Source organism: Ambystoma mexicanum, chromosome 2q, assembly GCF_040938575.1.
Source record: "Ambystoma mexicanum isolate Mex_15411 chromosome 2q, UKY_AmexF1_1, whole genome shotgun sequence".
NCBI classification, from domain to species: Eukaryota; Metazoa; Chordata; class Amphibia; order Caudata; family Ambystomatidae; genus Ambystoma; species Ambystoma mexicanum.
In genome coordinates this window covers 968487492-968509366 of record NC_090924.1, presented here as the reverse complement: position 1 = coordinate 968509366, position 21875 = coordinate 968487492, and the positions used below count along the sequence as shown (strand labels likewise).

At 44.1% G+C, this 21875-nt stretch overlaps 1 protein-coding gene across 2 annotated transcripts in view; it reads left to right on the top strand.

Annotated features, from left to right (window-relative positions):
- Positions 1-21875, top strand: part of KIF15 (kinesin family member 15) — a 2141222-nt gene that overhangs the window by 126059 nt on the left and 1993288 nt on the right. For both annotated transcript variants that reach the window (XM_069648268.1, XM_069648269.1), the window contains exon 3: positions 645-831. In XM_069648268.1, coding sequence (XP_069504369.1) covers positions 645-831 — 187 coding nt within the window. The remainder of the gene's footprint in view (positions 1-644; positions 832-21875) is intronic.

Sequence of the window (21875 nt, the reverse complement as noted above, 5' to 3'; positions counted from 1 at the left end):
TTGACTCGATGCCTCACAGCGACCTCTTGTGTCAAGTTTCCGAAGCTGCAAGCAGGATCAAGTTTCTGAAGCTGCAAGCAGGATATCGGTACATCAAAGATAAGGAATCCGTTGGAGGAACACCCAGTAGAAGGAACATTACCAGGGGTAAGTAACTTGTTCTTTTTGTAGTTCCTTTTTGTTCCTATGAAAAGGACGCTGCCTAGCAGTTCTGACTGGCCTTCTCCTGTTGCTGGCACAGACAAGACTGGTTTGCGATTGGCTTCCATCTGGTAAGGGCTCAGATTGACTAAAATTGTTATTGAAGGTTGCCAAGAGGAAATGCTAGTGGTTTTGATTGTTTTGGTGGAAAGCAGAGTGAACATTTAAAAAAAAAAAAAAAAAAAAACCTGAACGTCTTCCGCCCACAGCCATGGATCTGTGACAGTCCTAAGTGACATTGATTGCTTGGTCCAAGTTATTTTTTAGAAATATCGTATCTCCGCCCGATGCAACCTCTGTCCCCTGGGAGTTAAAAGCCAAATAGTACACTTAAAAAGCTGGCCTATTGGTTCCACTAACATAACCACTGATTAAATCAATCTTGTCAATTTTCGAAGTATTGGTTTTAAATCTTTTCATTTCAAATTGTTGTTTTTGTGTAGTGCCGAAGGAGATGCCATCCGAGTTTTTGTGAGGGTACGGCCCCCTGCCGAAGGGACACTTATGCCTGCAGAGGGAGACCCAGGCATGTGTTTATCTGTTCCGTCCTCGAACACCATCCGCCTGCATTCCAAGCCAGAACATAAAATGTTTACATTTGACCATGTTGCGAATATGGATTCCACACAGGTATAACCTCTTTAATATTCATGGTTTGTATTTCAGTATGCCTTTTTAATGCTGGTCTTTTCAAGATCACTTTTTTAATTAATTTGGAGGATTTTGTTTTTGTGGAGCAAGGATACTTTGAATTAAACACTTGCTTCCAATTGGACTTTTTTTTGAGAACCGAAATAATAAGATTGTAGTTAAATATTGCAGGAGACCCTAAGAACTACTCCATGTAGACGACGTATAACTTTAGTCTGCTCTATCCGTTCTAGGGTCCGACGTGTTCAGACAAACTTCAGGCAAATTCTGCAAAAAGTTGCAATGATCAGCTTGACTTGACTGCTTTCATTGTTAGTTGGTAATATCTAAATCTGCATATTGCACAATTGGGTATGTAACCTTTATGCTTTCTCTCCAAGGTTTCCAGTCTCATCTGCGGCGAATGCTAATGCTTGACACCCGGCAGTTTTATACTGCACAATACCACTCCTTTTAAAGCAATTATCAGTGGCACCTTGGAGAATTGCAGACTGTTGTTCAGATGCGGCTAAATCCCTGTCTGAAAGAAAGCATGGCTGCATTACACAGTAAACACCCCAATCTGGGTCTTGTCTCTCTGCAGAGGCATAGTGTAGATTCATTCTAAAATGACTGGCCCCAGCTCCCCACAGTAGCGAACGTTTGGCCTAATTTTTTGGGATAATTTGCATATTTGTCTGGTGAAATGTAATGCTCTACCATACCTCTGATGATTACTTCAATCTTTTGAAAAGAATGACTCAATACCGCACCGAGGTGATACAGTGCGCACTTGCCACTAGCCATTTGATAGTGATATTTGACTCTTGGTGAGTGATAAATGGTGTCCTGTGTGTATCTATAGGATTGAGGTGGCGAGTTACTTTTATTATGGCTGAATAGTTACTTGCAACTTTAACTTTTGCCCCCTGCAACTATTGAGGTTGTCAAACAAATGAATATCAGTCTTCAATCAGACTTACAAGCTTGAAGAGCAGGCTTAAATGTTAATTTGCACTTAGGGTGGGAATGTTACAAATTGGGTTTCTTGGATCACGGGCTGAATCTACCGATGCAAGCCTGCATTCCAAGCAACCTCCCTCCATCCCCCCCACCCTCCCTCTCCATTTCCAATTTCCATTCCCTCTCAACCTCAGCATCACTTAACTGATTACTTCAGCAGCACCCACCACCACTTCCGTTCCGTGTCCCTCCTGGTTGCCATGGAAATGGAAGAGGGTAGCTCCATATGGAGCCCCGCCATCCTGATCCATGGCAGCCATCTTAAGTAAGTATTTTGTTCCAATGAACGGGACTCCCAAGTGTCCCGTTTTACCACTCGGGGTTTCCGGATTGCAACCCTGCCGGATCGGGCAGTATTGCTAAAATACATGCTTGTGTGATAGGTTTGAGCCAATCATGTAGAACGCCGAAAGAGGCGGATTAGTTTAATGTGTGAAAATATTGGTCTTTACGCTGTAGGGAGCCCAACCGGTAAGGTAGGTGCTTATGTTTAAAGTTATGCAGCCAAGTGACTAGGGTTAGGTGGATTTGTGGAGACAGTTAAACAATTCATTTTGCTCCAGCTATCCCAGCCCTCAACCGGTGTCTCTCTACTTGCATGATGTTCAAATGAGGCATGCTGTTTGCAGTGCAAGAGGGTTAAGTATTTGCAAGGATCAAGTGGGAGGCCCTGTTTAATTTTTCACGTAGCAGTGTTCGTCTAAGGCATCCATCCTAGTTCTAGCATCGAGGCAAGGCTCTAACGGTCTTAGGCAATGTGATGCCTCACAAGGAACACATGTATTGTGCCGGCCTTGATGCAAATTGAGAATCTACCAATTTGGATACTCTGATATGTTGTATTTCTAATCGATGCTAAATTGAGTAATTGTAAACGAGTTTATGCCTTGAACTATGTAAAACCAGATCTAGCTTTAGATTTAAGCAACCCACGGCTGAGCCTTCGGGGGTATACACAGTTAACAATTGACACCTTTTTGTATTCATTAAAAGGGACTCCAGATTTTATTCCAAAAAAGCCAGTGCGAAATGTACAGTATCTTTGATTCTAATCATGCCAAAATGTACTTTGTAGACTTCTGACACTTTTGTGGCAGATTTGGCAACCAAAGAGCAGTTTGCGTTTGATAAGTGAACAAATCAGCTGGGGCCATTTTTTAAAGTGGCAACCCAGTGCTGCTAAAGAATTTAAATTGCAAGCTTTTTCCACACATTAACTTTCCCATGCCCTATAATTCTGACTTAATACGGTAAAACGCATCGGGTCAACTAAGCCCTGACTCCACTCCACCCAGATTGTGGTCTGTTTCCACAGAATTTCGAGTGTACTTTTACTTTCAACTTCGCATGTTATAACCTCACTGCATCTTGCAAGAGCACTCCAACTGCCAAATGTGTCGATCTAGTCTCCATGTAGCTCATGCGTCTGTTGTTCAGGCTTCAATGTCGCCTAAATGAGCTCCTTAAACTGCCCAACCACTATAATGTACACTGATTTCAAAACAAATCTATTGTTGATTCAGCTATCTGTTGTCATTGACATTGATATACTGTAGGATGGTATCGGCCATATAAGTATTGTCACATAGCTAATCGCTATATGTATCATTTTTGTCATGTAAATTGGTTGAATGGAAAAGCAAACATATTTGTTTTTTTAACGCTTTTAGAGCAAACTTACATGAATGTGTTTTGATTCCATTGTGGTTGTGAGTTTGGCTTCCCCTCTGTTTATAAAGTTGAGCGTACTGGATGAACATGTATTACAATTAACAAAATCTATTCGGCAATGCTTTGAATGGAAAATCTTTCTTCTAGCCAACCGCAAATTAGATACACGGTCTAACTAGGTTATTTTAATATTCTAGACTTAACTTGCCAAAGCTTTGAAAACACATTTATTTGGGAGTTGTGACGAATCGAGGGAATTCGTCCCTTCTCCCCAAGGGGATGTCTTCGCCCCCTGCCCTCCTGATGAGGCTAGGGTTGTCAGCCCACTCTGCAACACCCTCCCTAGGGGTAGAGGCAAGCATGACCTCACTGGGAGAGGGACTCCCTGTGGGGAGACAAGGACTCCCGTTCCTGTGAGGAACTCCCCAAGGATCTCTCCTCTATTACCCCTTCAGACCTATTCTATCAAGGTTTATATGAGGAAAGAACAAGGATGTGTTATTGCAAAACCGACTTTAAATAGGGGTTTGGGGGGAACCTTTAACTGGGACGAGGAGGGATGAGCAGCAGAATAAAATGCTTCAGAAAACCGAGGGCGAGACTGAGACCATCCCCATGGCTACATTGTAACTGAAAGGGGAGCATACAGAGTACTCCTGGAAGCCTGCAAATGTTGTTCCAGCTGAAGAGCTGGACACAGTACGCCCGAGAAGCTACAAGTGGTGGCATGACCACGAAGAAAGGGTGGTAGACCAGAGGTCCTTCTATCAAAGCAGAGATCAGGGCTTGGATGAAACAGTGACGTCCCAGTATATGGGATACCCGAAGCTGTCTGAATCGAGGAGATAAAGAACAAGAAATTAAGTTGGGGAAGGCAAAGGCAAGAGTCAGACCCGAATAAAGAGAAGCCCCAGTGTTGTTCCCTGAGGTTGAAAGGTAACTGGGAAAGCGGAAGACCCACGAGGGAAGTGAAAGATGATCATTACAAGACTGTTCACACTTGCCTCCGTTATGATAGAGGCGAGAAGTGAAGGAGAATCATTACACGAGTATTCATACTTGTCCCAGTAAAGACAAATGGACAGTCCCAGTGGAAGTAAGAAATGTGAATGACGATCATTAAGAGAATATCAGACAATGAGAAAAAGCAGGAAATGAGAATCGCTAGAAGAGCATTCATAGTCCTCACAGTCCAAGTCAAGAGAATGTCAGTGAAGGAGGAGATGAAGGAGATTATAAGCGAGAACTTGGAAAGGATAAACAGAGATATGTTTAAAGATGGATATAGAGGAAAAAAGATATGAGGGAAAATATATCCCTACAGTGTCAAAGAAATTCCAATGCTATAAGAAACCAAGGCTTAAGGAAGTCTTGACAGAATTGATCAAAGGAGTCATGAGAGGCTATTTAAAAATCAGCTAATGAACTAAAGTTTGCAGAAGGCAAAATGGAGATGAAGGGAGTCATTCTCCTTCCTCGAGTTGTTAAAAAAAAAAAAAAAGAGGTAGGGTCAGTTTGGACAGTGGACAGATTCTTTTAAGACATTCCCCGATGACTGACCTGCACTTTAGTTCGCTTTGTTAGGTAGGGAAAACCCCATAGAAGTAGGGAAAGAAAGGCCTTTTACTTTTCTTTAATGAAGATGAATCTGAAATGTCTTGCAAGAGTCCTCGTCCTTCTGATCCGCCACATCGTGGATCCAGTTTCTACTTTGATTGTGTGCAGGTTCCCAAAGAATTATATTTTTGGGTGAAATTTCTTCCTGGTGTAAGTTACATCATTTGGTTGGGCATTACTTTTACCTGAACACCGGATTCCTTAAAGCTCAGACATGAACCAATGATTACCTCACACCTGGTTTATTAAAAAAAATAGTTTGTCACAAAGGCCTGTTTTGGTAGTGTGAAGGCATCATGAAGCAAGACACAGACAACAAACTCAAAGTTCAAACGGAAGATATTTATTAACTTAAATGTCAGGATGGTTGAAGGCCTTTCTTGCCCTATGTTGAGGGGGGATTTCCCTACCGGAATGAAGCTAAGGAAAGTCTGAGTCAAAGAGTGCAACTTAAGTCTGTCTGTGTCCAAAACCTATCCTTGCCCTCACAACTAAAGCTAAACAATGTGTAGGGATGTCAATAATGAAAGTAATGGTGATCAACAAAGTTCTGAGCTTCGTCCAGCTCTTGGCTTCTTCTCCAGCTCCATTTCCCCAAGTTCCAAACAATAAAGTTCAAAAGCAAAGGAGTCTTGATCTCATAGTTAACAATTCCTTCAGTCTCTGGATGCCAGTTCCAGGCTCACTGGTCTAGGAACAGTTGTTGGACTGCACAGTCCACCCATCGCGCAACCAGGATCCCAGTTCCTTAACGCGCACAGGTTTTCCAAGCTTATTCCTGTGTACAAAGTGGTGTTCTTGTAGTCTTTGTTGACCTCTTGGCTCATTTGCAATGTTCACACTCCTTTGACTTCTTATTAGCTTCTTGGCTTTGCCCCATAGTGTCGTACACCGCTTGCCAGTCTTTTGGTCTTGCCACACTGCAATTGTCCATAAAGTTCACTTTGTGGTGGTCTTGCTCATGTCCCACCTTGTTCTAACACTTTTCCACACATGCAATCTTTTCTTTGCGCTGTTTTGCCATGGGCATTGTCTCTTTGGCTGACTTCTGCTTTGCCCATAAAAAGTATTATTTAATTCTATAAAGTTCAATAAGTGAAAGTATAAGGCTGCATTCAATTCGACACCCAACAAATATTTACTTTCCTTATAATCAAGCTATAATTCGTTTGATGTCTGATGTGCATTTGTTATACTTGAGTTCAAGCCTTTCTTCACTTTGATGTTTAAATATGCAGCTGGTAGATTTCCAGTTTGTTATTCAATAGATATGTATTGGTTAAAGTTCTCATAGATATGCATTGGTTAAAGTTCTTTCTCTTTCAATTTGGTATTCAATATACAGTTGGTATGGTTTAAGTTCAAGTTTGTATTTAGTTCGGTATTCAATAAATATTCATTATGCTTAGTTTCAGCTGTCTGTGCAGTTTGGTAGCTGGAATGCATTCATTCCCCACTCGCCACCCGTTCAGGAACACCCCGCTCATTGAGCGCCTCTCCCTGACGCTCGCCGGTGCTTGGCGGCGTTCCCGAAGAGCACCCGCGGCTGCTCTCTTCCTTGTAGGTCAGCGGGCCAGCTCCTACAAGCACAGCTTGCATACCAGAGCCCTCCTCTCGTACACTCATGGCTCAGCTCCTTCAATGGAGATGCAGACCGTGTTCTCCTTCCTCCTGTACGGTTCAGCTACACAGAGGCTCCCTCTTTGGCTTCTGGCCGGCGTCCTGTCTCCTCTACAGGTCACACCACAGCTGCCTCCTCCTGGGAAGGGTTTCCCACAGGTCTCCCTGCTTCCATTCTCCTCAGTCTCCTTCCCTTGATTACCATTCTCTGGCTCATTTTATACATCTGAAAACCTCTTACAGGTTGCAGGTGTAAACTCTCAATTAGGTTTGCCTGACTTTGATTAAGGGGTCATGCCTGACTTTCACCATACTTTACAGGCATCTTCCTCGTCAGAGTACCAAAGTGGTAAAATATAGGTGTAGTGTTCGTTACTCTTATCTCCTCTTCTTAGTGCCAGTACTTTTAACTGTCAAATGTGGGGAATTGAAGAGAGGTTTTGCAATAATCCATTAAATCAACAATAGGGAAAGGGCCACCTGAACAGAGGATCCAGCGGGATTAGGCATGAGGATACCCTCGGGTTTCTCATAGTAGTTATCTAGCAAGCTCAAGTTCCACCAGCACACTATTTGGGCATACCAAACAATGATTTTCCCCATCCAATTCATGACCACCAGTCTGGTTTCAGAGCTGCCATAAGCACAGAAACTGCTCCTGAACATCCGTGAAGATCTGCTCTCCAACCTTGCCCCTAACATTCCCTCTGTCCTCATCCTCCTCGATCTCTCTTCTGCCTTCGACACAGTCAACCATACCATCTTGCTTAACCTTCTCTGTGAAAACCTGGGTATCACTGATCAGGCTCTGGCCTGGCTGACCTCTTTCCTCTCTGACCCTCCCAGGTCCAACATGGGTCGTTCCTATCATCTATCTTCCTCTCTACCTGTGGTGTTCCCCAGGGGTCTAAACTCTCGCCCTGGCTTTTCAACCAATACCTGGCTACTCTCGCCCACTGCATTGCCATTTTCTGCTCAAATTTCCAGTGCTACGGTGACGACACTCAACTTATTGTCAGGCTGCCCTCGGCCACTTCCTCTCCCGCTCTCATCTCCGATTGCCTAACTGCCATTCAACATTGGTGTGCCGCCAATGATCTTTGTCTGAATGCCAGCAAGACTGAGATCCTCCTCATTGGCACACCTTCACCATCCTTTCCCCTCACTCTCTGGCCGGCTTCCCTTGGCCCTCCTCTTACCCCCACCTGCGAGGCTAAGAACCTAGGGGTCATCGTTGACTCCACCCTTTCCTTCTCTGAGGTCTCTAAAAAGTCAAAGTTCCTACTGCATCCCCTCAGAGGTACTCTGCCTTGCCTCTCCTTCCCCCAGAAGCTCATGGTATCCCAAGCTCTGGTTCTCTCTAGGTTGGACTATTGTAACAGCCCCTTTCTAAATGTACCTGCCTCTACCCTCTACCCTCCGCCCTCTGCAACTAATCCGGAACAGGACTGCGAGACTTGTCCTTGGTTTCAAGCCTTGGGGATCGTATATCTCCAGCTCTGAAATCTCTCCATTGGCTCCCAGTGGATGCAAGGATTAAATTCAAAACCCTCCTCTGCATTGTCCACAAGGCTTTCTCGGGCCTGGGTCCAAAATACCTTCAGCTATCCCTCTGCAAATACCTCCCCTCTCGAGCTCTTCGCTCCTCTACCTCTAACTCCCTCAGGGTCATTCATTTTTCAAAGAAACGAGCTGGGGGTAGATCTGTCTTCAGCCGGGGCCTCCCTCTGGAACAGCCTCTCTGGCACTCTAAAACTTGAGGAGAACCATCTCTGGTTCCGGAATCGCCTCAAGATCTTCCTCTTTTCTTCTGCCTTCGCTCCCCCTCTCCCCTACTGATCTGTTCTCTCTTGTCACTGTGCACCTGGCCACCCTCTGTCCTCCAGGCCCAGCTACCTGCTCACCCTGCCACCCTCCGGGCCTCCCCTTGCACTGGGGTCTGTATGTGTACCCATCCACCCCCCCCCCTTTTTCTTCCTGCACTTATCAGACCTACCCAGTCTGCTGCCTTAAACCTAGCACTTGCAAATTGCTGGCTGCACTACCACTGTTTGTTGCCTTTATTATTTATTTATTATTAATAATCTGTTTCTCCTCTGCTTCGCACTTTCCACTTCTTCCCCCCTTCATGCACTTTTCCCCTCCCCCTCTCCCATGCACTTGCACGTTCTCAATGCCACTGGGCCTAGTAAGATCGCTGTTTTGTTCTCCACTGGTCCCTTCCTTGCCTTGGCGCGCTCTAAAACACTTGTGTACGAGCGCAATATAAATAAAATATCAATATCACATGGCACAAACTGTAGCACACAACCCTGCTGTTGGCATGCGACAGGTGGAGAAAAACACTTTCTCAATTACTTTATGCAATTACATGTCGACATGGAAAGGCAATAGAAGCTCTTGCCTTCGGTGCATATGAACCCAGCCTTTCATACTCCCTTATAGAATATTATTTTTAGAGAGCTCATTCGTCAAAGAAATAAAGAAAATAATTGATACAGTAATTTAAGTATTTGTATTAACATGTAATTGCAGAAATCAATCTTAAGTACTGTGAGGGGTCAGAACCGCGAGACAGGCACAAAGGTAAAATGTTCTCAAAGTTTGCCTTTTGTTCAAAGTAAAAGGGGGATTTGATGAATGCCTAACCTAGAGGTGCCTACATATCAAACTAATACTAAAGGACATTGACACTAATACATAAATTACAACTATACAAGGAAAATATGGCTAAAGCTGTTTAGTTCAACAAAACAGTCCTGTAATTCTTGGAAGCACTCCTTTTGACCAGGGTTGTAGTCCCTTCCCTTGGATCAATTCAGCAATACTTAAATCGCAGTTCTATTTCAATAAAGTGTTGTTTCCCATTCCCCAATAGTGCGGATTTGAGAAAGTATAATTTCTGTCTTTGGACTAAGTTCAAGGGTTAATTCCCAGGACATCTGTTCCTCGGCACCTCGCCTGAACTTTTGAGGAAAAGAGAAGTTCAGGCGAGGTGCCGAGGAACAGATGTCCTGGGATTTAACCCTTGAACTTAGTCCAAAGACAGAAATTATACTTTCTCAAATCCGCACTATTGGGGAATGGGAAACAACATTTGATTAGCCCTGATTTGAAAAAGACGAGCAAGTCGTCGAAACACTTGTAATCAGAGGGCACCACAATTATACTAATAAAAACATCAAAGTTCAGTTTGAACACCAAGAAGGGAGTCATTTGTCTTCATTGCTTGGTAAAGTGTGGGCGCGTGGGAATATGTCTATGTAACCTCAAAACTTTTCGTTCAACAAAAACAGAGTTGAGGAACCAAGCACTCTGTTAAGTTCCTGTGCGACCTTGATCAGACAATAAAAGTGCACCAACAGGGCGCTGAGGTCCATTGAAAGGTCAATCCCGCCATAACAGGTTCCTCACCAATAATCCAACTATTTCAATAAAGGTCTGTTAAAGAATAGAAATGTCTTTTTGAAAAACAGTGTCTTTCTTTGAGAAACATCAAATGTCCTTTTCACCACAGCTGGTTGACAATTCAAACAACTCAATGTCTTCCACAATATCCCTCTTGCAAGAATGATCGACTTTCTACTCAAAACACACTTCCAAAACCAAAATGCAATTGTTCTGTTATTTCTTAAAGCTAGCACGTCACACTTTCTCAATACCTCTTCTTGAACTAAAACTGTCAGGATAGCAAACAGCAACTTCAGTGATGCTACTGTTTGTCAAAAAATGATAAAGTACATACTTTCTCTTCATTCAACAAAAGTACTTTTCACAAATCTTTCTGCCACCAAGATATCAAACCATTGTCTTATTTCCTGGTCCACTCACCTGCCAGGACTAACCACTATAAGCCCTTTCCTGGTATACTTGCCTGCCAGGAAGAAAACTCCTACCATGAACTTCAAACTTGATGGCTTGATTCCAGTATTCTCCACGCCATTCTTTCGGTGTGGTTTCACAATTCTTTTGTTGGTGGCAATGTGAGAGATGAGCTTTCCCAAAAGTATCTCTCAAAAGGGAATTTCTGCTCTGTTTGCTTTACCAAGGGTGTCTGACAACTTCTTGGCTTATAGTAGTGTTAGTCGTAAGCTTTTCCCAGGGATTGTCTTGATCTGGACTGCCTGTAGCCTCTTGGCAGTAGGTAATGTGGGTTAGAGGCTTGTCCAAAGTCTTTTGACATCCTCTTGGCTTTGGGTAGCACTGGTTATGAATTGTCCCCTCTTGGTGTCCCTTATAAGGGAACTTTCTTCTTTGCCACTTAGCTTCGTTTTCTTTAATTACTTGGTATTCATTAAATATGTTCCGCTCGGATTTGTGTATGGTTCGGTATTCAAAATTATTGGTTTGACAGCTTTCGTGCATTGAGCACCCTGGGGTGAGCATTCATTCTGCCAACTCATTGGTTTTTCGAGGTGACTGCCTCTGGCTGTTGGGATTCGTGGCGGTGCCTCTGCAGGCAGTCTGCCTTCTCTCCCGCTTTTGCGAGCCTCGGGTAAATTGCGTAGCAGTCTATGGGGGCGATGACAGCTCTGATCTTCCACAGCTTCCTCAGTCTGCCACATGCTGCTTTAGGAACGTGTCTCATTCTCAGCTGGGCTTCTTCTTTGTATGTTGCCTTCCGGTGCATGTGCTCTGCAATTCTTCTGGTTTTCACTCGTCGGGGTGACTTCTACTGGCGGGCTTCTCTCCATGGCTGCTCCTGCACCTCGGATGGCTTGACCTTCCACTGCTACGCCTCCCGCACAGCCATGAACTGCTTCATCCTCGCAACACAACTGTCTTATTCTCGGTTTAAAATATCCTGCACAGGTGTTCTAATTTTCAATGACTAGCCCGAACCTTTGCATATTCACTATTCTGAGTCCCCATTGCCTCAGAGTTCCTCTTCGTCCCAGTACTTTCAGCATTATGGCAACCAGAGTCAATATAGAGTGTGTAATAGTAAGTTGTTACATTTTACAATAAGATATTGCCAGTTCAGGAATTCTAGGTGGATGGTAAAATGAGGAGAGCCCCATTGTTCCCCGACATGTGTCCCCTCTTCCGTGATCCTCCCACATGAAACCACCCCCAAGGATTAAGTAGCGGCTTCCTTTCCCTGGCCACAGGACGGTTTCTAGTAATGGATCCCACTGGGTTCATCGCAGTACCCTACTTTAAATATCAGCAGCACAAGTTATTGCTCTGCTCAGGTTAAAATAAAACATGCGCTACAGTATCTACCATCTTTTTCCTTATCCAAGGTGGGTTCGGCACTACATTTGAGACTCATCACATTAAAATAAACCTCCAATTCTGTAGTGTCTTTTCTTACAGATCTATGCAAGACAAGTGGGTGGGGGGGAGCCCTCTGTGGTGGTGGCAATTGGCAAGGACGAGTCCAAAGTGGTTCGCATTTCAAACAAGGGCGATCTTCTAGATCTGCTTAATGTCAATTCAGTGCAAGATCAAATTTGTATTATCTGCAAAACTGCAGCACAAGAAAACAATGTTAGTCCATATTCAAAGGTCTGTGGCAGCAGGGATGGCTGTTGTGCACTATTTAAAACATTTTATTTTCATATATATTCAAAGATTGGCCAAACTCTCCCTTGTAATGTCGCAATTTCATTTGTATGGTATTGCTGAAAATCACTGGAACGACAAGTTGACAAACTGCATTTATGGGTCGAGTGCTACAAACTGCAATTGACCATTCTGAAGGACTGTTACGAATTTATGGTAGTCGCACAGTAAAAATACTGCGTACTTGTGTGGGAATACTGTGTAACTATAAAATTGGAAATTCATAATCACACAATGAAACCTTTCTACCACCCTGCCTGATTGCACCACAGCTAATACTCTGACCTAGCTCTTTAGGACGTGTAAGCTTTTAATAAGAACCAAACAATATAGAAACAATACACACACTGGTCTCCAGGACTCTATTTATTTCCTCTTGCTGAATAACACAAAAAATACATAAATACATACAAATATTGCAATCTGTTATGTGGGGGTTAGTACGTGGGTCTACTGGATTTTATTCTGACAGATTACCTAGGAGTGGTGGGAGTGCATTACTGGTTACCCACAAGCTATTGTGAAAGACACACAGTGACACAAGAGCTTTAGGGAAAGCTGAAATTGTGGGGCTGATAGGCTGGACTCTTAAATGTTCTAGTTTATCTGCACGCAGAGACAAAGGTAAGTCTGGTTAAACATTTATGGGGCCATAATCGGCGCAATTGATGCGGAGAGGGGTTTACGACTGGCTTGTCTGCTGGCCCCCTACCTGTTTAACTTGTATGTATCAGATATGGGATAGACCCTTTCACAAGTGTCCTTCGCTCCGCTGACCATCGGTGCATCTAAATTCTATGGCAAGACGGAGGCGAGCATTATGCTTTACTACTTTTATTACTGCTTCTACAGCTATTTAACTTAAATATTTGTTTCACTTTTTTCTAAAACTTGATAACACTTTTGTTTCTTTCCAGATCTTCTGGAAGCCTGAAACATAGGAGTAGCATAGTTTTAAAACTTAAGCAAATGTCTCTGAACTACAAATGCCCATAATCCTTTGTCCAGGTAGTCCTCTCCAGGTCACTTTGTCCAATCAGGGCTAACCCCTGTATATAAGATGGACCCTTGCTGACACCAACTCCTCTTTCTTTGTTGCTGCTCCTAAGGTAAGTACCCATTTTATAGTGACTTAATTTCCTGTATGTTAAAGGGTTAAGCGCAGCGCTCTCATTGATATAAACGTATAAATGTTTCCCAAGAATTGAGCGCGTTGTATAGCGTTATTGAGGAATATTTTAAGTATGGTCATGGACGCGTAGTTACCTCGCACGTTGACGAGTGTCTGTCTGAGGTGTTTGCACTGCGTGTCGTGGCCGGCGGCGTTCCTCTTTTCCGTGGGGCCGGCGTCCTTGAGGATTTGTAGTGTGTATTTGCAGGAGTGGGGCTGGAGCCGTGAGCAATCGTGCTCTCTCAGAGCTCCCTGCCCCTGCCTCCTAGACCTGTACATGGAGACTCATTGAGCACGCCTACCGCTGGGTCTTAGGACCCAGCGGCATACGGAGGCGCGAGATCTCGCCCCAGAAGCCACCGCACGCGCCAAGCTGTTTGTTCACGATCCTAAGTGAACGAACGATGCGGCGCGAGGAGAAAATAATTAGCATATCTTCAAACTTTCCCTTGTTTTTTTCTTTTTCTGAATTGGGAGTCGTGTGGGCAACCATATTTGCAATACCCTTGTGGGCATAAAAAAAAATAAGGAATAGATTGCTAGGTTCCAGTACACCATGGCACAATACAGTGAGCCCAGAGGGTCGAGATCCACATCTCCTAAGTGGAGCTCGGAGGAATGGGCAGAAGAGTCCATGCAGGAGTCCCAAGACCTCTCCCTAAGCTTTTAAAGAGTCCTAGGAGACTCTTTAACACAGGCTGTTTCGGAGGGGGTTCTGCCTCTCACTCAAAGATTGGACCATCTAGAGGCCATGCTGAATAAGCAAAAGGCTGAACAGGAGAGTCCAAGTAGAGGAGGGCACTCAGCCCCAGCGAGGGAAAATCAGCGCAACACCCCGACTCTGGGGTTGAACATAAGGGCCGTAAGAAAGCTCGGTAGAGTAAGAACTCTGACGCCCCCGAGCCAGCCAGAAGAGGTAGACTTGATACCTCAAGAGCCAGTTGACCCTGTAAGCAGGTTAAAAGAAGCCTTTATGAGAAGGGCAACAGTGCCAGGCTCTCAACCTCCTGCCCCAGGGCTGTACAATACAGGGGAGGAGGAGGATGCCGGATACACACCAGGTGAGGAGAGCGGGGAAGAGGAGGTACCCCCTCATAAACCCGAGATGAACGAACAACCTCCGGATGAGGAGGGCCTGGATGATGGGTTTGATCCGGAAGCAATAAGACATCCTAAGTCCACAGACTGGGTGCCGTCACCCACAGTTGCCCAATACATGACGCACCATATTAGGGAACCTCTTGACAGAGAGATGAGGTCAAAAATGAGGTCAGAATGCTCCAGGCCTGAGCTGCCAGGCAAAGTAACGGAAACCCCGGACCTCGACCCAAAGATGGTCACGTTTGTAACAATCTTCTAAAGATGTGAGGAAAGGTGTTCACAGGGCATGGCGAGGCTGCCAGGATAAGCTTTTGGACCTCTACGGGCCCCTCGCCAAAATTATGGACTTAGCCGAAAGGGCCCTAGACACAGGCACTCTTGTAGACCCGCAGGTCCTAGCAAACTGGGCTCAACGCGCAGCATGTCTATTAGGGAATGCAAACTGCGCACTCTCTTCGGAGAGTAGAAGAGGAGTGGTATTGAAAATTGTCAGTAAGCTAAGTGACCTCTCTTCATATGAGGCAGGCGAGGGAGCGAAAGGCATGCATTTTGCTGATGCCTTTGCCAAATAAATGAATCTGTTCGTAGGGACGTATTCCGCCCTGGAGAAAGCTCAAAGCTCCATAAGGAGAATATTCCCCAGCCGAGTTTTTGCCGGGACCAGAACGCAGAGGGATCGGGCATCCGGTCGCTTTGCCACACAAGACTCCAGGGACCAACATCTCAATATTGGGAATCCCGCCAACAGGACAACTTTTTTCCAGCAAGATGCCGCTTCCCCAGGAACAGAAGGGGAGAGGAGCCTACAGGAAACAGAGCACGCCAGGCGGTGAGTACTATGACTGCGCCTGGCAAAGTAGGTGGCAGAATGGCCTGGTTATTGCAAGCATGGCATGATTTATCCAACGATGCGTGGGTAGTGCAGACCGTATCAGGCATGCACCTAGAATTCATAGGTACCCCCTCACAGGCACAAGAGCCAGTCCCAATGTTCAAGACACAGAGCAAAAGGGCTTGACTCTTCAGCTTGTTGCACGGCCTAGCAGTCAAAGGGGCAATACAATGGGAGGTTCAGGAAGGGCCAAGCTTCATCAGCAACCTGTTCCTGGTACACAGAGGAGAAAAGGTCAGGCCAGTAATAAACTTGAAGAGCCTAAACAAATGGGTAATAGACACTTCAAGATGGAAGGGATTCACCTTCTTAGAGATCTTTTCAGGAAGGGAGATTGGCTTATTTGCCTAGATCTCAGACGCCTACCTTATCATCCCCATAGAAAGTGAACACCGGAGATATCTTCGATTCGGGTGGGGGACGGAAGTATGGAGGTTCACATGGCTCCCATTTGGGTTAGCATCCGCTTCTTGGGCCTTCATCAAGCTCATGCGCCCAATAGCGGCAGCCATTCGCGAGAGAGGGGTAAGGTTAATAATATACCTAGACGATATACTAATTCTGGGACAGCGCAGCCCAGCTACGAGACCAAGCAGCATGGGTATGCAACCTAGTAGCCTCCCTCTGCTTCATCAATACGGAGAAGTCAGATCTTTGCCCCGTGCAGCGAATAGAGTTTCTAGGTTTAGTGATAGATACCGAGAAAGCAACGCTAGACTTACCAGCTCAGAAAGTTCGAGCGATACGGAAGGAACTAAGATCAGTGATAGCGAAGAAAGTTATTTTGCTTCACAATCTAGCTCGCATAGTGGGCCTCCTAGCTGACTCGATTCATGCAATGGGCCCATTACACTACTGGGCCCTCCAGAGGTTAAAGATCAGACACCTCAGGGGTGTGCTAGGTTATCATCGGCTCGTTACGCTAGACCAAGAAGCCATTACAGAACTCCATTGGTGGCTAAAAAACATGGAGGCCTGGAACGGCTGGGCAATCTTCGGAGATACTCCAGTCATAGTGATAGTCGGGAGCTCAATGCAGGGATTTAGAGACTGGAGCTCCAACTCCACATAAGCTGTCTGGAACTCTTAGCAGGGTCCTTTTGCGGTGAGAGTGCTCACCAGGGATCGGGCAAACTGCTGTGTTCTTCTCAAGATGGGCAACATTTCAGCAGTCGGTATATTACCAAGCTGGGAATAACGTCCTCCAGGATGTTAGCAGAATTGGCAAAGGATTTCTGGCATCATTGCCTGCAGCAGCGAATACCAGTATCAGTTGAATATTTACCAGGGGCTCAAAGTAGTAGCGAACTGGAATTTGTGATATCTGGTAGACTCCAGCGACTGGAGGCTACTCCTGAACGTCTTAAACCAGCTGCAGCAGTTGTGGGGACCCCTAGAGATATACTTGTTTGCCACCAGGCTCAATACCCAGCTGCCCAGATTTTACAGCTGGAGGATAGACCCGAAAGCAGCAGGGAGGGATGCGTTCCTGCACCATTGGACAGGAGTAGTCAACTACGCATTCCCACTGTTTATCATGCTGACCAGAGTCGCAGCGACGGTGAGGAGAGAGCAGGCAGAGCTAGTGCTCATAGTGCCAATGTGGAAGTCCCAGCCTTGGTTTCCAGTAGTGATGGAACTTTCTACGGATTTCCTGAGTGATTCCTCAGAGGGAAGACATTCTCCAGGGTCTGAACGGCCAGCGTCACCCACTCATAGCGCAGGGCACCCTGAGCCTACTGGGTTGCAGGGTTTCAGGCAACGTTGGGAGCTGCCAGGCATTTCGCAGTTCGCTGCGGACTGTATTAGAGACTCATGGGCGCCTTCCACCTTTAGGTGCTATGCTGCCGCTTGGGAGCGATGGGCATCGTCAGGCCTCCCGGTAAGGTGGGTATCGGCCTTTTTACACATGAAAATCTTGTAAATACGACAGCTTTATTATTTTCCTGGGTACATTTACACACAGGTTTAGAGCAGAGGGCAGTGCAAAGGTCAGGTTACTTGACAAATAACAGAAGGCTTATTTTGATTATCTACATGGATGTAATTGCAAGCCACCTCTGAACATAAGAAAAACATAATGCATTTCTCTGAAGCCTTTCAAAAAAATAAACTGCAGACTGTGGTAAAAGGAATGGTTTCTTTCCATTCAGCTTCAGAAGCAATGTGCATGTTTTCCTAGAATTTTAGGATTGTATAACTAATGAGATGGAAAACTAAATTGCAATTGAGAATTCATATTTTTTAACAAGTTAGGTTTTCTCTTTCCAGTGAAAGCAAACCAGTATTGCACAATTGTATTTTTCAAAGTTTCAGTGCTGTGTGCATGATCATGCGCAGGCAGATAATTTTTACACTTATAATTTAATGTACACTCTAATTATAAAAAACGTGTGTAAAATGATGACTATGCACAGCCTAGTTTACATCCATTCAACCTTGCAGTCAATGGGGTACATTATTATAAATGGTCAGTGGCAGCAGAGTCTTTGCTCAAGGCTGAGTGATTGTCATTACACTGATCACCGGTGTTCTAGCCTCTGAAATCTTAAGGACTACAATTAAAACATCCAAAACCTGACTCTCAAGGAAGTGCAAGTGCTGTTCAAAAACAAATGAAATTTACATTAGTAATTGAAATAGAAACTCAGCAAAACCTGTCCCTGTGATAATCCAGATAGGTTTTTAACTTTATGTAGCACTTCATAAATGGCTAAAAGTACATCTAGGTACTGTGATTATTATACCTGCGTCGATATTCACTTAACCAACCTCTGAAGGATGTTAGCAAATAAGATCGCTCAGCCGGTTGAGCACTCGTTGCTGCAATCTGTGCGTGATCTGTAGGTTGCGGGTTCAAATCCCGGCAAGTCCAACTGAGCCTTTCATCCTTTCGAGGTTGATTAAAGAGTACCGACTTTGGTTTGGTGTTAATTGTGATAAATATGTTCTATGCACAGCGCTTTGCCAAAAGAGCTATATAAATAACCATTTGACCACTAGATTAGATATAGAATTTAGCATGGAGTCCTTGTCTCTATGCACTGTTGTATCATAACATAGGCATACCATTAGGTAGTAATAGCTCCAGGAAATTAAGACTTTCATTAAACATCAAAAGACAATTCTGCTATCGAATCTCAAAACACACAATACAATTCATGTTTGCTTTACTATATAATTGGGTAGGTTTTTGTGATTTCAACATTCAAATATATACAGGAGATAACAAATGGCCAGAAATAATGAAAGTTGTATTCTGTCACAATGCAGAAAGCTGCTGCCTAGTAATTTCCATACAGTTTTTGCACAAGTCGGCTAGATGTTGCATACATTTTATTCTTGAGAATGAGAAAAGTCATTTTTACTCTTAAAATCACATTTACTCTCAGTTTAAAAATAGGGAGTAAAATACTCCCACCTCCCAAAATTTTATCTGGAGCACTGGACATCGTACTGCGCAGGCGTCGGTGTTAATCCCATTTCAGCCCCTGTAGTGCACATGCTGAATTTTTTGGTGCAAAGATTGGAGGAAGGCTGCGATATCAGCACGTCTTGAGAAAGTAGAAGCACATCCAATAGAGGAGCACCGCTGTAGTACAGATTGTGAAAGGATTGAAACTACGGAAACTGCCCAAGCCCAAATACTCAGTTCGCTGGGACATTCGGACGGTTTTCCAACTATTCTTATCCTGGCCGGATAACAAAGACCTTTCGCGATCTCATTTATGAGGGAAGCTAGCCATGCTTCTATACCTCATAGCATGTAGGAGAGTGTCGGACGTTAAAGCTCTAGAGATAGACAGGAAGATCGTCTATACAGAAGGAGTAGCCTTTAACGTAGCAAACGGAACTAAATCAGACTCTGGCATTATTTCATATCCTTTTTTCCAGATGACGCCAAACTATGTGTAGCGCAGTGCATTAAAGACTATGAATCGGCCACAGCAGATTTGAGGCCCAGGGGAGTTACCCAGCTGTTAATTGCGCATAGGAAGCCTTTTCATGCAGTAAGAACAGCCACCATAGCGTGGTGGGGTAGAGAAATAAGGCACTGGGCAGGAGTGGATTTGGCTCAGTTTGGCACGCATTCAGCGAGGGGGGGCAATGGCATCTAGCGCGTTCGCAGCAGGCATGTCCCTTCAAGACATTATGAAATCAGCCGACTGGTCTAATGAATGTACTTTTAAGACTTTCTATTTCAAGCCGGTCTCACAGATAGCTAATGGAGTGATTAGTAGCTTTGAACATGCATAATGCTCGCCTCTGTCTTGCCATAGAATGAAGATTGTCCAGGCTTAGAGCTCAGGCAGTCTTGATTCTATTAAAGACAAGGAGGCGAGCATTATATCCCACTCTAGAGAGGCATGATGATATCATTGACTGTACTGAAACATATGTTATTATGGTGATATGTTCATATGTGAGTAAAAGACCCACCCTTAGGATCACGCTTCCATTCCTTCCAGGGGAAGACCAGTAGGCTACCTGAGGCGAGGATCACAGGTGCAAGAAGGGGAGAGCAGGAGGAGGTTCCTTTTCGTCATCTCCAAGCCAAGGTTCCGGCAAAGATGGACTGTTAAAGTTTTTCAGTGGATTCAAGTGGACTGTTGGAATTGATATGGTCATTGGTTAGCGGCCAAAGAAAGAGGAGTTGGTGTCAGCAAGGGTCCCTTTTATAGATGGGGGGGGGGGGGGGTTGCCCTGATTGGACCAAGTGACCTGGAGAGGACTACCTGGACGCAAAGAATTATGGGCATTTGTAGTTCAGAGACATTTGCTTAAATTGTAAAACTATGCTACCTCTGTTTGTTGTGAGACTTCCAGAAGATCTGGAAAGAAACAGTGTTATCAAGTTTTACAAAAAAGTGAAACAAATGTTTAAGTTAAATTGCTGTAGGAAAAGTAATAAAAGGTAAAGCATAATGCTCGCCTCCTTGTCTTTCATAGAGTCAAGACTGCCTGAGCTGTAAGCCTGGGCAATCTTCATTATAGTGGTCTGGCTACGCCGATGTTTTATTAGTAGACTACACCCACATCGGACTCCGTTTAATAAACTCTTTTGAGTATGCTGCTGAAAATGATCCGATACTAAACGCAAATAACGCAAAATTGAGTTTGAGAAAAAGGGCATAAAAGGGCATGGTTTTATATGGTGTGCAGGAAGATTAACGATAAAAAGTGCGCTAATATAACTGGGTTTTCACCTGTGGTCTCAACTGACCAAGTATGCTGTCTTGATGAATCTGGCCGCAAAGGCAAAACGTTTTGTCCTGCAAATGAGGCAAATACACTTTAAATAATTTCGCTATTCCATGCAACAGTTATTGAACTTTAATTAGGGGGGAATAGTCCTGTCCCTGATGTACTGTTTTGCAGCCATCCTGAGTGCAGACGAGATTGACATGGGGCCGATTGAGGGGATTATATGGAAAAGACACTAAATTTGCCAAATTGTGTCCCCAATTTGGTCATACAATATGAACTAGGTTTGATATCTATGAAGGGCTGGTATCAATAGTATGCTTTACAATTTTATAGAAAACTACTTGTGAAAGAGAATTCCTTATACGAGGATCTAAAAAATGATCAAGGAGATGAGTATTTTCAAAATACAATTTTAGGCTAGTAGCCAAAAAGGTTTTGCTGTTGCATGATAGGTGACATTCCTATTGAGCTTAAAAAAAGAATATTCATTAAGGACTGGAGCGACACGAGTTAGTGTTCTGACTAGTCTATATAAGAATTTTAGATGGGATCTATGCAGTCACTGTCCGAAATATTTGACCTCTGTACCCAACAGGACTTGGTGCACGCAGTTTTTAAGATTCAGACTGAATTTGTTACCGACTGGAGAAATGAAGTTCATTGGAAGCAAGGGGGATTTGTGGTACACTAGATACCTTAAGGCATACTGGCAGAGGAACGTTTCAGGATACAAGTTAAGTCTATCGCTAGCCCTTTAACATTTTTAAATGATATTAACTTGTTGCTTTTAAGGAAATAGAAAGTTTTGTTTTTTAAGGGAAATAACGGGACCTATTAATTAAGCAGTCGCACCGTATTTATGACCTCTCGTTTTGGCTAGACGGCTTCCATAGCCTTGACGAATTGTATTTAAATTGTTAAATCGTGGATGGTTTTTAGTAGTAACTCATTTTACCTGACGTGCAATTGTAGAAAAAATATTATACGTAACTTTATGTGAAATTATGTGCGATTTCTACTATGGGTGAATTGTTACCGTGCAAAAAGTATTCTTTGTAAACTGATAGAAAAGTTAATAAAGAGAAAAACGAGCAAGTTGCAGGCAGTAGCCACCCGCCAGCACAGGCCAGGATGTAACTGTTTGCAGTAGGCCCTGGAACAATAATCAAATGC